At 42.4% G+C, this 16,632-nt stretch overlaps 1 protein-coding gene across 2 annotated transcripts; it reads left to right on the top strand.

Annotated features, from left to right (window-relative positions):
• Nucleotides 1-8,054: 8,054 nt before the first annotated feature.
• lzts1 (leucine zipper, putative tumor suppressor 1) lies at nucleotides 8,055-16,240 on the top strand. Of its 2 annotated transcripts, XM_076104865.1 has the most exons (10): nucleotides 8,055-8,218; nucleotides 9,578-9,924; nucleotides 10,031-10,168; nucleotides 11,595-11,754; nucleotides 11,859-12,026; nucleotides 12,126-12,250; nucleotides 12,377-12,550; nucleotides 13,331-13,462; nucleotides 14,353-14,547; nucleotides 14,859-16,240. In XM_076104865.1, the coding sequence occupies exons 2-10, from the start codon at nucleotides 9,694-9,696 to the stop codon at nucleotides 15,405-15,407; spliced, it is 1,872 nt and encodes a 623-aa protein (XP_075960980.1). In that variant the 5' UTR covers nucleotides 8,055-8,218; nucleotides 9,578-9,693; the 3' UTR covers nucleotides 15,408-16,240. The 2 variants fall into 2 exon arrangements, with proteins under 2 accessions (XP_075960980.1, XP_075960979.1); XM_076104864.1 differs by having other exon boundaries at nucleotides 11,859-12,250.
• The last annotated feature ends 392 nt before the right edge of the window (nucleotides 16,241-16,632 follow it).

Here is a 16,632-nt window from a genome sequence, read left to right as displayed (position 1 = left end):
CTCTGATGGTGTTCCTGGCCACTGAATACTAAAAGGGGGGAATATCATTTCAAGAGAAACTGGCACTCCAGGAACACTGAAGGAAGTCTGAAACTGTCATTATATCTCCACCAAACATGCCCAGACAGCAAAGAGAAGAATTGTACATTTCGTTCACAGCCAGCAAAGTAACTTCAAACTTAATTTTGTCATATTAACTTTGAGAGAGACTGGAAGTTTTGATTCTTCTAATTGTGATGCAGCAGAGAGTTTTGGAATGTAGACTGTAAAATAGTAAAGAAAGAGGAAGATAATAAGAACAAGAGAGACAGGCGCACAGGGACATGATGGACACACGAACACAAAACAGAGGATGTACTTGCATGTCAAATGGGTGTACCGTGAATACCGCAATGCGGGGTTATAACCTGCACGCTTCCATCCTGATCATTTATTCAACTCATCTGTTACAGAAATGAACCAAAACATCTGCCCCTGGCTTCCTGTGTGTGTGTGTGTGTGTGTGTGTGTGTGTGTGTGTGAGCCAACGGACTCAGCTAGAGCAGTGAAGCAGGTTAAATCTTCAGCAGCAGAGCATGGTGGGTAACAGCATGCATGAGTCATCAGCCCAGCAGCAACTTACTGGCTTTCTTGCAGGTGCACACACATGCACACCTACAGGCTGCACTGGTTCACATGAATATAGTCAACAACAACTGGACACACAATAAAAGGAACCGTTGAAGCTGCACACACTCAAACAGACAGATATTTCGAGCGCTTACAGATATTGTGCGTGGCTTAGAAGTGTGGGCAGGGATGATGTGCTGTATGTGGGCATGCAGAGGCAGTGAAGTGACTTAAAATAAATAGCAGAGCTGCTGGGCACGATGCCAGGAAAATAGAAAAAGAGAGAGAGAAGCAAGGTGCAAAGTGAGATGAAACAGGTAGAGCGGGATGAATGTAGGGAACAAGGGAGCGGTGACAATACTAAAGAAATAGTGCACAACTAAAAGGAAATGTATGTAAGAGGTGGACGAGGCAAGCAGCAAAGGGAGGGAGGCAGCGTTGGATGTTCAGAGTGAAGGCGAGAGTGGGAGGGAGTTCAGGAGGGAGGCAATAAGGATACACTGTAAAGAGAGGGAGGGGGAAAGAGAGAAAGAGCTTGTTTATGGAGGAATGTGACTGTGTTCAGAGTATGGGAGATGGGACGGACTGATTGCACCACACCAGGTCTTGATGAGGGGTGAGAGTTGGACCTAGAAAGATCAGCAACAATGGCAGACGTCTCCTTCTCTCCACACCAGCAGTGATAACTATCCAGTGGTTTGTCCACTGTGAACACACAGCTTTGAGAAACAGAGCAGCAGCAGCAGTGACTGTGGGGGCCAGGCAGACTATGATGGAGGTAAGTCACCTTCAGCTGGACTTGAGGGAAGGTCGTGGCTGTTTGACGTGATGTGACAGGGGATTATTGACGGTGCAGACTCACAGCTTTGCAACTTCAAACAGAAGTGAGCCTGAGTGTCACTAACAGGTCCCACAGATCTGAGTGTGTGTGATTTGTCTTGATGTGGCTTACATACAATGTTTTAGATGTGTTTGTATTAAGGAACTAAATGTAGACATGGTTCATTTTAGAACCACACTGAGTAATGTCAGTTGTTTACTTGGTTCAACATTCTGACTGAACCAAAGTTTCTCAACATGGGAGGCAGTCCCCAGTCTATTGTTATTTTTTAATTTGCTGGCTCAAAGTAAAAAACATCTCTGAATGACATGTCTGCTTTCAACAGTTTATTTGTAGAAAACTGCCAATCATGTTCTTTACTTTCAGCACAGCCATTACTGGACACACCATTGTTTTTGACTTGGTGAAATAATAGGGTGCAGCATGGGGCTTTATTTCAATGTTGCGCTGTACACAGCAATTTGGAAAAATAAATGGCATCAGACCAAGAGACGATTGTTATAGGTGTTTAAGCGTGAAGTGTGTCCATATGTCCCGCCATAGTAATTTGCCCAAAAGCTCTTGAATATTCCTATGATTTTGCATTATAATTAATAGCAACACAAGGAAAAGATATGTGTGGGGAATAATTTACCCTTTGCACAATCTCCCAGTTTTAGAGTTTAGAGTTTGAGAGTCACACCTGCGTACAGTAGTGTATGTGTTGAGACCTGTGGGGAACATGGTTTACTATACATTGTGCTGGTGTCAAAGGGAGTGGGTAAGTATAGGGCACCTGCTCAGGCATGTTCAGCTTTGCTCTGCACTGTAACTTATTGTACAGAGAAAAACAAGGAGAGCGTGGAGGATGAAAGAAGCAAAGACAGGTCTCTTGTATTGTCACAGCAGAGAAAAGCTGAGTTATTTGTTTTCCTTACAGAATTCCCTTTGCTGATGTAAATACCTTGACTCCACAGGTCATTTTTATATCTTTTATATTTGATATTGTATCGTGGGAATTGATGCAGCTCAGTTCCATATCTGTAGCATGTGACAAACCATTAGAGCTGTCATGACCTGCTAAAGAAGACGCTTCTTAAAATAACTGTCCCAGATACCCAAATGCAACATCCTTTCATGAGTGAGGGCTCTGAGAAGTGCAGCATCCCAACATCTTTGTGAGTCCCAGCTCAGGATGATGTTGCAGAGTTTTAAACTTTTCAGCCATGATTCATATAAACTTCCTTAAAAGGGAATTATATTCTGATGGTATGTGAATCAGCTGAGCAACTGTGCACAGCAGGCGAGTAGCAGACGTGACTTTTGTGAGTTATGACACGTCAAACTATTGAACGAAGCATGCCGAGTTTCCCTACAATGATTAATTTAGCATTTCAAGGTCAGGGGGCTTTTATTTTGGAGCTGAGAGCAAGTATCGCATGCAGCAGATATTTCCAGCTGTGTTCACATTATTATAGACGCCTGAAAGTGAGCTCATTATGTCTCCTCTTACTCCCACATTACAGCAGCCACACACACACACACACACACACACACGCACACACACAAAGCCACAGCAGATTAGGAGGATGGTTATGCTCCAGATTGACAACCTTATCACCAAGTCTTCAGCTTGCAGGGTCAATGGGCCCCATTGCCAGGAAAGGCCTCATTCTTTTCCGCCTACCTATGCATGTCATTCCACTGTGATACCGTATCAAACACAAATATATTAGACAGAGTTTTAAGAAATGGTGCGGTGACTAAATGTGACTATGTGAGAAATGCAGAGGTTAGGTGAGTTTATGTAAAACGTCTCTTATGCTACTAAGTTTAAAAAACTGTTATCTCTAATCTGTCTTTTGGAACCCAATTTAATGATCTACATAACACTACAAAACCAGGACGAAACATTTATTCTAATTGTATTATTTTGACAGCAAGTGTGCCTTCCTCAGTGAAAACTCAATTATTGTACATGTAATCTGACACCACAACAATTAAAGCTTTTATGACAATCAATCAAGTTAAAATTGTATATTGTGGTCATAAAAGACACAGCCTGTTCAAAACAAGTGGCGGGTAATGGATGGGCAATAATTCAAAATGTCTAAAAATACTTCCATTTGTAACAATCCATTTTTACTTGCTGTTTTCAGAGTGGGATAAAAGCCTTCGATGTAAATATTTCATGACTATGGAGCTGGCCGGCGATCTGCAGTATCTAACTAAAGACACATACAACTCTTTAAAACAATTGCTGGACTCATTCCAGGGCAATAGATAAGTTTGAAGCATTACAGAAAAGTGCAAAGACATATTGTAATGCAATAATCAATCTTGGATGGATGCAGCTCAATAAAGGAATATAAAAGGAAGTTTAATATATTTAATTTTAGGGCTCCTTAAATTCATGAGCATCAATTCCCATCCTCGTTGCAGCACTAAAGCCTCCCATTTAGACTCCATTAAAAATACATTTTCCTCTATACTCCAGCTGCCAAGGTTATGCAAATGCCTGTACTACAGGAGCAGTAGTTGGCCAGCCATACAAACCCAGTGAGTAGTGCACACAACCTCCTTATCTATTAAAACCTAAGGAGGTTGATTGTTTGGTTGACCTAATGCCTCATTTGGATGCACATAATAGTATCTGAATGCGATCTAATTGTAACGTGGGGTCCTTCACTAAATGCTGGCCTTTGGTCTAAGACGAGGCCGCACGGCTGCCAATAGGAGACACCAAGATCAAATTAATGAGCAATAAATGTTTTACTTGCAAAATTCAAGTAAACATGCCTTTCTCTGGATCAAAACCCCTCAAACAGAGGAGATATCGTTTATTGTTTACAGGACAATAACAAACAGTCATCATTGTATAATGCAATGTCAGCTCCACAGAATATCTCTCTCTCTCTCTCACACACACACACTCAGTCTTTCCATGTCTCTCTCTCTCTCTCTTTCTCCGTGCCTAGTATTCCATCTCCTTCATCTGAGGCGGTAATGAGTGTCTGCTATTCTGCTCTTCAACATTGAAGCCCTGTTCATGCTCAATCTCCTTTACAATGCACTAAAGGGATTACCCAATTAGCTGCTATTGGATGCCATTGTGCGTGTGTGTGTGTGTGCGTGCGTGTGCGTGCGTGCGTGTGCATACATGGTCAGTAGATAGATGTGTTAGCAGTGAAAGTGAAAGATAGATGGCTGTCTGTACCCAACACTTCATTCCCAGTTGATGTTCTGCTGGAGGCCACATTACTCATTCCCACAACTCAGTCACAATGAGTAAGACACAAGATGGGCAAGTGTGTGTGTGTGTGTGCGTGTGTGTGTGCGTGTGGTGTGTGTGACTGGGGCCTTGATGGGCCACATAGAATGACAGAAAAAACGACAGAGTATTACTTCTCTATAATTCAACCAATCAATCAGACTAGTTTAATTTCCACTGTGTGATGCCTAGCATAAAGGGAGATGCCTGCTTCATTACATGTGAATCATCAGTTATTTTGTGTGAACCACAAATCAATTCCAGTTATCTAATGTATTCCATCACACTGGGAGCAATATGTTCAGCGTATACATTTAGAGGATCGAACAGCATAATAAGGATTGATTTTGATGTCTCCTCCAAAGTTAAAGGTGCAATCCAGAATTTCTTTAATCTAAATTTTAGTTAACATGTTTAATTTTATTCCTGGCACTTTGATGAATGTTCTTAAACTGAATTGTAGCATGCATATAGGAACATATTTGCATGCTATTTTACTTTATCTTTTAAATATGAACTCATTTGGAGAGACTAAAATCCATCCATTGATTTACTAACAACCATTGCTTGTAGAATCACAGTCTGCAATAGCTGATGTTGGCCCACATGGTAGCTTTTGTACTTCAGTAGTCGACTTCTACCATAAATCTCCGTTGTCAGACATAACTGCCGACACTTGAACATACAAAACAAAATCTGCTTTCATCTCCATTATCTCACAATGATAAGCGCCATTTGACAAAAAGGACCATGATGGATTAGCTGCCTAAAGTTAAGTTTTAAGTCTACAAGATGCTGTAGTTACATCAGTCAAAGGTATTGACTGCCCATAAACATGACAAACTGTTTCAAAATGTGCCTTATTGGGGAAATGAATGGGAGGTAATGTTAGAGGACAACTCGCACATCATAGGGAATAATATTTGGGACATCCTGTGGCTCTGGAGGCAGCACACAAAAGTCAGGAGAAAAATAACCCTGGTGATGTCATCGAGGTCAATTTGGGCTTTGAGACTTTTCTACATTTCTGACATAAATCCTGTTCTCATGGAGTTAAAAATACATGGGCATTTACTGTGCATGGAGGGTTTAAAGAAACAATGCTATTGAGTTCCATTATGGAAAGTGTTTTTGCACTAAAAGTCAGGATGCCTTTTGACCATTGACAAGCTTTCCTCACTAGTCCTCCAACGTTATGTGAAAATGACAATAATTAAACCCCATAAAACTTAATAATAAATGGGGTAAAACATGTAAAAACACTGTGTATGAAATTCTGTGTGCGCTTAAGACGGCACACATGAACAAAGAACCATAAGCTGTCTGAGACTGACCTAAAAAAAAACAGACACACTGAACTAGATAGATTTCACATGCATCTGTTCAAAATTACCATAAAGACAGTGAGAATTAAAGAGATGCCATCTGGCACCGTGGCAGTGTAGAGGTACAGTGAGAACAGAGGAGAGTTTCATGGTCATTGTCAGACCAGGTATAAATCCTGGACCTTAATAGCACACTGCTGCCTTCCACTGGCTGTGGAAATGGATTGGCTATGCCCTCGGAGGGTGTTTTTATGTGTGACTGTGTCTGCATGTGTGTGGAGGGGGGCTGGGGTGTATTGTCAGCTGGTTCTGCGCGGGACAGGGCTTTGTGTCAGGCAGGTCAGCTGGGGCTCGAAAGCTAGGACGACACCCCCGCTCATACACACACACACACCACCCACTGCTTACACACAGACACACGACAAACAAGTGCACACACTCTTTTGTTCACACACAGAAAAAAACTAAAACATGCAGCCAATCAGATATAGGATTAGATGAATGCATGCATCCACACACCAGAGTTCCCATCTCACCAAAGGTCTTAAATCACTCTGTCTACTCAAAAGCCGCATGGTCAGACCATTCGTACTGCTCATTAAGATTTGCAATGATGGAGCAATGAAAAGACTTTCAAATCACTTCAATATTTGCATCAAATGGAAGTGAAACTGACAGATTCTCTCAAGCAAGGGAGTGGGAACATAAAAGTGAAATGGCAGGATCATTGTCCAGTCAAATAGGCTTGTGGGGCTGAATTGGACCAATTGAAGAACAATGGTAGTCAGCTGAAAGGATGAGTGAGCGCTGCTGCTGAAAAAGATGATGGTAGATCTACAGAGATAATGTATACGCTGGGTCAAAAGACTTTGTGAAAACACTTCATGGTAAAAACTTTCAGTCAATATGATGCAATATGATGTAAACTTTGGTGCAATGTTAAACGATCCCACAGCAGAGGGTCCTGCTGCTTCCCATTAGTTTTACTCTAACAAACAGATTTCTTAATTGATTTTTGTGCGACATCAATGAATCAGCACTGTTCAACCTGTAGATGCATGGTAAAGCTGTCTGTTTTCTTCACATTCCGAGAAAGTATTCCTTTACTCGTGACTAAAATGGGTTCTAAGATTTACACCTGTTTTGTCAGCAGCAGAGCTTCGGGGGCCATATCTCTTCTGTTGTTGTTTGTTCATTTGGAACACAGTACCATGTATATTTTCCTGTCGTGATGTGTGATTGTATTTCATCCACAAGGTGTTTTGTCATGTACTCTGTGGGTTGATGAACGCTCTACTGCCTTAGAGAGACTTGTGCGCCAGCAATGAGACCGTGTGAAAGTGTGTGTTGTTTATGTAGATGTGTAAAAGTGTGTGTGTGTGTGAGAGAGTAAAGTCTGTGAGTGTATGTCTGAGCAAAAAGGCAGGATGGTGGTAAATCACTATAAAACCGAAGCTCTTCAGCCTTCTCATTGTGAGGACTAGTCATTTATTTAACACTCAAATATGGTCCTGGGCTGTTTGGGGAGAATACATCAACCGGCACACAAGAGTCCACACAAAGAGCGGCACACTTCAACAGACAAAGAGCGAAAAAAGAGAGGGCAAGCGCCTGTTTTCTCCTTCACATGAAGTGTTGTTTGTTCAGGGAGGGTGCAGGGCACCGAGTGGGACGGCTGGACGGAGGGAGGGACTGATGGAAGGAGGGAGGGAAGGAGGGGGCGAGGATGAATGGTTATTACACAGTAAGTCGATGCACAAACGGAGGGTGTCTGTGGGTGATAGTGGGGAGAAGAGGGGGGTACACGGGGGGTGTAAAAGATCTTTTGTGAAGGCTGGGAGTTAATCACTTGAGCGGCACACGCCAGTTCTATGGGAGCACATGTTGTACACTGGCTCCCCCGGGGGAGCAGGAGGTCCCAAAACACACCCACACCCACACAGAGTTGAATTTACATGTCAGTTATAATGCAAAGCTGGGTACGGGCCATGTAGAAAGACCCACCCCCTCCACCGAACAGTTAACAGACCCTCCTGGCCGTGGTGATAGTGCGAGGTTTGCATTTGCTGCTGGTTCATTCAGGGGCACACACGCACAGATATACATGTCTGCATGCCTGTTCAATTTCTCCAGGACTGGATAGATGACTCTGCAGGGGCCTTGCTAGAGATGGATGCTTAGATTGACCTGGCAGTAAGTACAATCTATTGTTTCATTACTTCAGTCCCATGTCAGTGGTGGATGCTAATATCTGAGAGTGATAGTGCCTTCACTGGAGTTTAGATTTAGCGGCAGACATCCAGGCACAGTAGAATAGACATTTACATCACTGGTACTAACTGGGGGACTGCTTTGTACTCATTTAACATTAACAATACCATTACTCAGTATTTTCAGTGATTGTTTACTTTCTAGAATATATTTTGAATTGCATCCTGAATGAAACAATGAAAAAGGAAAACTGAAGCTGTGCTGGAAGACTGGCTATGCGCTTCTTTCATGACTTCATGCAATAGGGTTGTCTTTACTTTCCCATATTCACCTTCACTGTCGCTGTCTTATTCTGCTGTAGAAACCACTCAAACTTTCCCACTTTGTCTCACTTGCTGTCTTTGATGATAAGTGACAGCCTCGATCGGCTCTCCCATCAAACACCTCATCGACAAACACTGACAGCTATGCATATCCTTACAAACACCACCGTGCAACCAATGATCATGAATAAGCCTCAAGCAAAATGCAATGTACACTAATATGTGACTTACGGCAGGCCATTAGTTCCATGCTTTGTTGGTGTGGACATTATAACATGCTTAAAGGCTGTGGACCAGGTGGTCAGGGGAGCCCACAGGCCTGATCAGTCAGTATGGAGCCCTTTGCTACAAAGTCACTACTTTTCCCCTGTGGGTTGGAGATCATGACTAGCAGCATCTGGGGTCCGGTTGTCTTTAAAAGGGGGGGGGGGGGGGGATAGCAAATAGAGAGCATCACTAGTACCTCTGTGGATAAATGTCCTTGTATTATAAGTGAGAATGTCAACAACATATATCCAGTCGTGTTGTGTTCTTAATCTCATTGTTATTTCATAATTCGAGCCAATCACATTAATAAAAGTCAATATTTATGTGTGGTCATACTGTGTTTAAGTAAAATAGCAAATCCAAAATGTTTGTATAGTGTTACTCAGATGGCAGCACCATCCAAGTGTTGAGTAGTCTGTAAGTAGCCCAATTGCCAGTTTGTTTAGAGGAAGGGCACCCAAAGGGGTTTTTGTTGAATTCAACGGCCCAGCCATAAATCTAGACACACAAAGCCAGGCAGAGTGCCAAGATGGATTTTTTTTTTTTGCCTTGTTTGTTTTGCAAATGTCTACACACCTGCTTCAACACTGCATATTTGGACTGAACAGGAAACAATATAACTTAACAACACTAAAACAGCATCAGATGACACTATGACATTGTTTTTGTTCTTTTCATGAAAAAAATCTTCTGTTTAAGGATCAACAGCTAATATTCTCTGTGTTTAATGTGTACTATCCCTTTCTTGTAGATGGAGCCATTGACAGTATCTTTCTGGGGTCATGAGCTGGTTCTTCCCTTCACTTCTGTGTAACTTGACCTCCTGGACTTCAGCCACACCCTCCCCTCACCTATGCCTGCAGGACCATGGGCAGCGTCAGCAGCCTCGTCAACAGCAACAGCCTTAACAGTAAACACTGCCAGGCATCTGAACATAGGTTAAAAAAGGGAATAAGTCCTCGTAGAAAGAGTGGAGGTTGCAGCCTTGACGAGCTACTGAAGTGCGGCTTCACTCAGGGCTCCTCGCCCACCACTCAGCCCCCTAAAGGCCTGTCGCACTCCCGGTCAGGTCGAAGTGAAGATTTCTTTTACATCAAAGTATGTGCCATCCGATGACATTAAAACTATCATCTTAGTTCGTAAGAAATATATTGCACATATATGCAGTTACAAATCATAACATGTGTATCCTGTTCCCTATAAGGTGAGCCATAAACCGAGGTCAGTACACCATAGAGGGGCATCAATGGAAGATAATGCAGGTGGAAAGAACAGAGATGGGGAATCAGATGGGCGACTGCAACCCAAACTGCTGCTCATGCCAGGAAAAATGACTGACAGGGTGAGCAAAATGTCCAATGTTTCCGCTCTCGTGCTTCACTTAAATGGTACAATTAGAATTTAAAGTAAAAGTACAGCATTTTGGGGAAATATCTATAATTGCTTTCCTGTCACGTGTTGTTTGAGAAGATTAATGACAAACTTACATTTGTACAGTAAATGTGTAGCTGAAGCCAGCAGAGGGTTAGCTTAGCTTAGCATAAAGACTGGAAACAGGGGGAAACAGCTAGCCTGGCTCTCTGCAAAGGTAACACAATTAACCTGCCAGCAACTGTTGTATTTGTTTATACTGTACAAAACCAACACTTAATAGATATATCAGATATTAACTGAGATTATGATTTCATGTCCATTTTCATTGCCTCATCAAATTGAGCTCTGCTGTGCTTTACTTGACTGGAACAGTTATGGTTATTCTTACAAACATTTAGAAGTCGTGTGGCAGAACTGCAAAAGACTTTGAAAGCCTCTCAGTGAAGTTGAGGATAAAACATGCACCGCAGGTAGTTTAATTGGTAGCAACCATTCCTCACAACCTGTGTTGGACCTTCCCAGTTTATTAATCACCCCCTCCCAGATTAATGACCTAAGAATGCCTTGATCTTCTCAGTGAAGTCATTTCTGTGCCAAGAATACATAGGCAAATGGAGTCTCCTTCAATTGGTCTTTATTCCTCGGGGGCAGGAGGCTGAGAAAGGAGAGGAATAGGAAGCAGCTTTATAAGAGATAGAGCAGAAAATAAGAGAGAAAAGAGAGAGAGAGAGAGAGAGAGAGAGAGAGATCGGGGGCCAACGAGAGTTTGAGGAATAGAAAGAGAGAAAAAAAAAATTAGGAAAGGCATCCCAGTCATGAAGTCAGTGAGAAGGAATGCTGAGCTCACAAGCTTTACCTCTTACACTTCAGCAGTAGCTCATATTATTAATATCATAGAGAAGGGCTATTCATCTTCCCTCAGACAGCACATGGGGGAGAGATGTGGGATGCAGAGGGGAGGAGAGGAGGACAGAGAGGAGGGGAAGTAGGGTACTGCTGGTGACATTCTTGGACAGCACAGATGGGGCAGGCGGAGTATAAGTTCATCTTTGAAATTAGTTTTCTCTTTTATGACAGTCTAGTGAATTTTACTTGCAACTACTGGCTTTTAATACTGCCAACTTGTAGTGAAGCAATCCTGCACACTTCAGTGGTTCTATTTCTAATATGAAAAGACTTGATAAAAAAGACAAATCTATCCCTTTCATTTGTACAGACTTCCACTATGTGACAGTATTTATCTCTGTGAAAGCCAGTCATTATGATTTTCAAGTTTCAGAATGTGACTCATCTTTGGCTCTTTGTACTCCCAGTATAAGCTAAGAGGAGCCACTGAATATAAAATCAAAAATTGGGAAGAGCACCCCTGACGATGTGTCATTTCACTCTTCTAGACCTCTGCTGAGAAGTCATTGGTGCGTTCCAATGCCTTCAAGCCTGTGATTCCCAGGAGTACATCCTCCACGGAGACAGGCCACAACGGCCTGGACATCCTTTGTCCTCTGGAGAAAGCAAGGAGCCCCGATAACAGACACAAGCAAGACACCTTCTCAGGTCTTTATCCATATCATATTGATAAACGGAGGCTTTAAAATTAGATTATTACAAGTTGAACTTCAGATTACACTAACGTAAAATGCCTTTTCTTTTCCTTTTAGGGACTCTCTCCGACTCTGGACGTAACTCTATGTCTAGCCTGCCCACCCACAGCACCAGCGGCAGTCTTAGTGCTTCCACGGGCCCTGTCAGTCACAGTGATGGCAGCTCAGCTCCTGCAAACAGCCTCAGCAAGGGAGTACAACCCAATTTCCCTCCATGGGTCAACGGTAATAGCACTAACCTTGACTGTAGCTACAGGGCTGGTTTAAACTGCGGAGTGTTGGCATCGAAGGCTAATGGGGATGCTGGCTCCCCGCTTTCTGCAGATGAGCCAAGAGCTCTCTGTGAAACTGCAGGTGGGATTCGCTCCCCCATTACCACAGATGAGTCACTGATTGAACGTTTGGAACAAAGGCTGCTGGAGAGAGAGACTGAACTGCAGGAGCTACAGGTATCAAGCTGTCACTTTACTAAAAGAAACAGCATGCGTTCATAATCAAGATCAGTGCCTCTTTATCAGTAGTTAGACTCTACAACTGTGATATTTTTTTACTGTGATATCTTCACCGTACAATAGGTGGGTTTTGAAGACAAGGAAGCAGACACGTGCCAGCTGTTTGAGGAAAGACAAAGGTACTGTGCTGAGGAGATGGAGGGGCTGAAGCAGCGCTGCTCCACAAAGCTACGCCAAGTCTCCCAAATGGCCGCAAAAACCCAGCAAGCACTCCAGCTGCAGGTCAGCCAGCTCCAGGTCGGCACACATCCTCTTTTCTTTCTTGTACCCCTGATTTCTGGTTCATCTTCATCCCAACGACACTTCCCCCCGTTTCTATGAATTAAAGGGAACATTTGGTACCTTTTTATGTGGATGTCCAATCATTATCAATGGCAAGTGTAGTCAATTGAAGCAATAAATTCCTCAATTGCGTGCTATATTGACCGAAGAAGCTGAGTTCTCCTGCTTGAGGAGCCATGCCGACAGAGCCTACATGTGCATTGAGAACAAGCTTCTGATACCCGGAGGGTTCCCGCCTGCCATATCCTCTTGCATGGCTAATGCAGCCGCAGCTATAGCCTCGGCCTCTCTCCGCTGCATTTCTTCGGCCTTATACTCTGGCTTGAATGATTACGGCTGAATATCCGAGTCAGCCAAAACACGTTTTTGGAAACGTAGCTTGTTTGCAAAACTAGAGAAGAGAACAAGGAAGTTCTTATTTTGAGCGCTATCTAGAGCATGTGCGCCCCCTGCCGAAGACAAGAAATCCATGCTGAAATAGCCTGTAATACTTCCTTGCATATACAACTATGTCACTTTCACATCAAATGACGGATTTTGACGCTCCGAACTGAGGAATATATTGCCTCAATCGACTACATTTACCATCAAAACTGATTGTACACATAAAAGGTGGTGAATTTTCGCTTTAAAATACAGTATTATACCTTCATTTCATTTGAGAAAAAAAGCAGTAGCAGAAGCATAAAGATTCCACACCTTAATGAGTGAAATGATAAATTAACTCTTGTACAGGTGGAGAAGGAGAGGCTTCAGAATGATGTCTCAAAGCTAACCCGGGAGAAGGATCTTATTGAACTCAGACTCAGGACTTATGCGACAGAGAGCACACAGCTCGCTCCGACACTGGAGGAAACTCAATGGGAGGTGAGTCATGAGTCGAGCGAAATCAGTTGGGTTTGAAAGCTTGTAGCATAGAATACAATCTGGTACAACCTTGAAGGCTGCTGGGGAGGTGTGGGAACATAATGCTCTTCTATCACTGGATGAAAAATCCACCACTATGCATAATAAGAAACAGAAGTCCATCATAAAAGTGTTCATATAATAGATTTTTTTATATAACCAATGGTTGAAATGACTGCGTGTAATGTGAAAGAGACCTCTTGAAGGGATGAACCTACAGAGAATAATCACCAACTCTGCAGTTCTCCTCAACCCAATTGAGCTTTTTAGTATCTTTCAGCTCATTGTTTTGGTTTTATGGCCCGCAACTCTACTGTTTAGGTTCAGTATCAGCGCTCTCGTCAGACCCGTTTGCAGCTATTTTGGAACAACTGTTTGATCCGTGTCTGCTGGATCCAAAGAGGAAACTGTTTGTTAACACCTCTACCAACAATGCATTTATGTGTATGCTGATAATATATCAATGCTGCGTTTACAGCCGGTTGAGCAGCCTGCAGATTGTTTCAGTTATTTAAATATTTAGCTTGCTTTTGGAATTACGTAAAAAAAAGTAGCGTTCATGAATTCTATCGTCATATTATATTTTACAACGGAATATAAGTCACTAATACTTACTGTCCTTCATGCCATTAATGACCAAATATTCTGCATCTCAGTGTCACTGTGCTGGGTGGTATCATTATGGGGGATGAACAAAATCCATAATTGTAAAAATATACAGTATAGGAAGCCTTGCACATAATTAACAGTATCCGTTGATTTTTTTTTCCTTTAACTGCCAGTGTGAGGTATGTCATACACATTATTACTCTGACTGGTTCATCTTCATAATTGTCCCTGTATGAATGTAGGTGTGCCAGAAGACTGGGGAGATCTCACTGTTGAAGCAGCAACTGAGAGACTGCCAGGCAGACGTCCGCCGCAAGCTAAACGAGATAGTTTGCTTCAGAGCATCACTGAAGGAGAACACAGCAAAGATGGAGATACTCGAGAGACAGAATAAAGACCATGATGACAAACTGCGCTCTCGCACCATAGAGGTTGAGGTCAGTCAGTTCATGATTCAATGGCAATTCATTCCAGCATGGCATTCAAATAAGGACGTGGGAATAAAATGATGCGGAGTGCTAATAAGATCAAAGCACTGAGCACAGAGATACCTGCTATTATGTGCTAGTGCTACACTCAACTGTGACCTTCAGAGTGTTTTCCATGTCCATGTTTTAGCAGACTTATATAATCACAGTCTAAATAAGTGAGCTTATTGTACACTTCATTTGATTAGACCCTGTTACAGCAAGCAAAATAGTCTGCTTAATTGCTGCCAGTGTCTGAAAAGTTTCCATTTTTAATTAAGGTGTGCCAAAATGAACTTCAGCGCAAGAAGAATGAGGCGGATTTGCTGAGAGAGAAAGTGGGCAAACTGGAGGAAGACATTCAGGGAATGAAACAGGATCTTGCCATGGCCAAAGAGCGGAGGCTGAGGCATAGTTTGCAACTCGAGGCCCATGCCCAGACCCAGGCCTTGGAAAGACTAATCCAAGGCTCTGACAACCCCGCCCAGGGCCATGAGGAGGACAGCAGCGGACACATTGCCACAGAATCACTCCAGAGAGAAGTGGAGAGACTGAAGCAGCAGCTCAGGGAGGAGAAGGACACACAGGAGAGGCTGGCTAACAGCTTTGAGCAGGAGAGACTAACGTGGAACAAGGAGAAAGACAGGGTCCTCAAGTACCAGAAGCAGCTCCAGATCAACTACCTGCAGATGCACAAGAAGAACCAGGACCTGGAGAGGATCCTGAAGGAACTGACCGCTGAACTGGAGAGCCGGACAGAGCTCGGCATGGATATCAACTACAGCTCAGGGTTACAAACGTACGACGACGTTATTGCAACAGAGATTTAATGGAAGCACTCACACACGTTCAGTAAAAGTGAGCCGGGCACTTGACTATTTTTTCACCACAGATATTTATGATATTATAACTGCAGGAAATGTTTCACTGCTAATTAGTGTTTTACAAGGGTTATTTAATAGAATGTGCACAATCTTGTGTATTTTGTTTCCAGGTCACAAAAAAACTTTGTGAGGACACTGTTAGTACTTGTTTAAAAGTAAATACGAAGTTATTTAATGTTCAAATTAGATTGTTTTTTACCATGTTGTCTATCAGGATCACTAGTTCAAATCGTGCACACGTTTGTAGTTAAAACACCATTTATTAGTTGCTCAGTGAAAGCTGATTTATTTGATTAATCATGATTAATTACTGGTGGTAAGTAACACATGAGAAGCATGATAGTGGCTTAACATCTGTCCCTTCCAGCATGGCAAATGGCAGTGATTTATCATCTGTGTGTCTGGGGTCCTGAACCTTGATAGACTTTGCCTTGTACATCCATGTTACTGTTTGCTCCCACACTGTCCATTGTTAGAGGGTTTGTGCATGAAAAACTGTTCAAAACCATTTTATGAGTCATTTCAAAGCAATTCACAAGTCTTATGAATATTTGTTATTTCCACCAATGTAAAAGTGTTTCGCACTTCAAAATACATGTTAAAATAATGTATTTTCATTCAATTCAAATCAACGGTGAAAAGTGAACTCAATATGCACTGTACTGCAGTAGATATATTTTATTATATCATCTGTATGTTTTCGTCATTCTCTGGATGAACTCAAACTTTCTGTTACTGAGAACATTTTCAACGACACAGTAAATTGATTCTGCAAAGCAGTGCCATCACATGTGTCAATTCAGGTGCCATGATAGATCCTAATACCACTCATACGACAACCATCACTCCGCTGAACAGATATATCACTGACGTAATATTTCATTATAAATTCAGGCTTGCTGTGTCGATGACGGACACTATGAATAGGTGGACGGTGTTACTGCATTGTCTGAGTGTGCATGAAACCAGCACTTTGTTAAAGCAAACCTTATGCCTTGGACCTGTTCGTTCCTGATACAGAAATGCACATAATACAACATATACACCAGAGAACACCTCTGACCAAGGGCAAATGCAAATTTTGGGATTCACTTTCTGTTCTGCGTGGGTTTGGAGAGAGAGAAAGAGATTAAACGATGCTGCACAGAATACAATAATACAAATATTTTAA

This window comes from Anarhichas minor, unplaced genomic scaffold (genome assembly GCF_050575085.1).
Source record: "Anarhichas minor isolate MPS153535 unplaced genomic scaffold, ASM5057508v1 ptg000030l, whole genome shotgun sequence".
NCBI lineage: Eukaryota > Metazoa > Chordata > Actinopteri > Perciformes > Anarhichadidae > Anarhichas > Anarhichas minor.
Note: the sequence above shows the minus strand (reverse complement) of the source record. Positions and strands in the feature narration are given on the sequence as shown.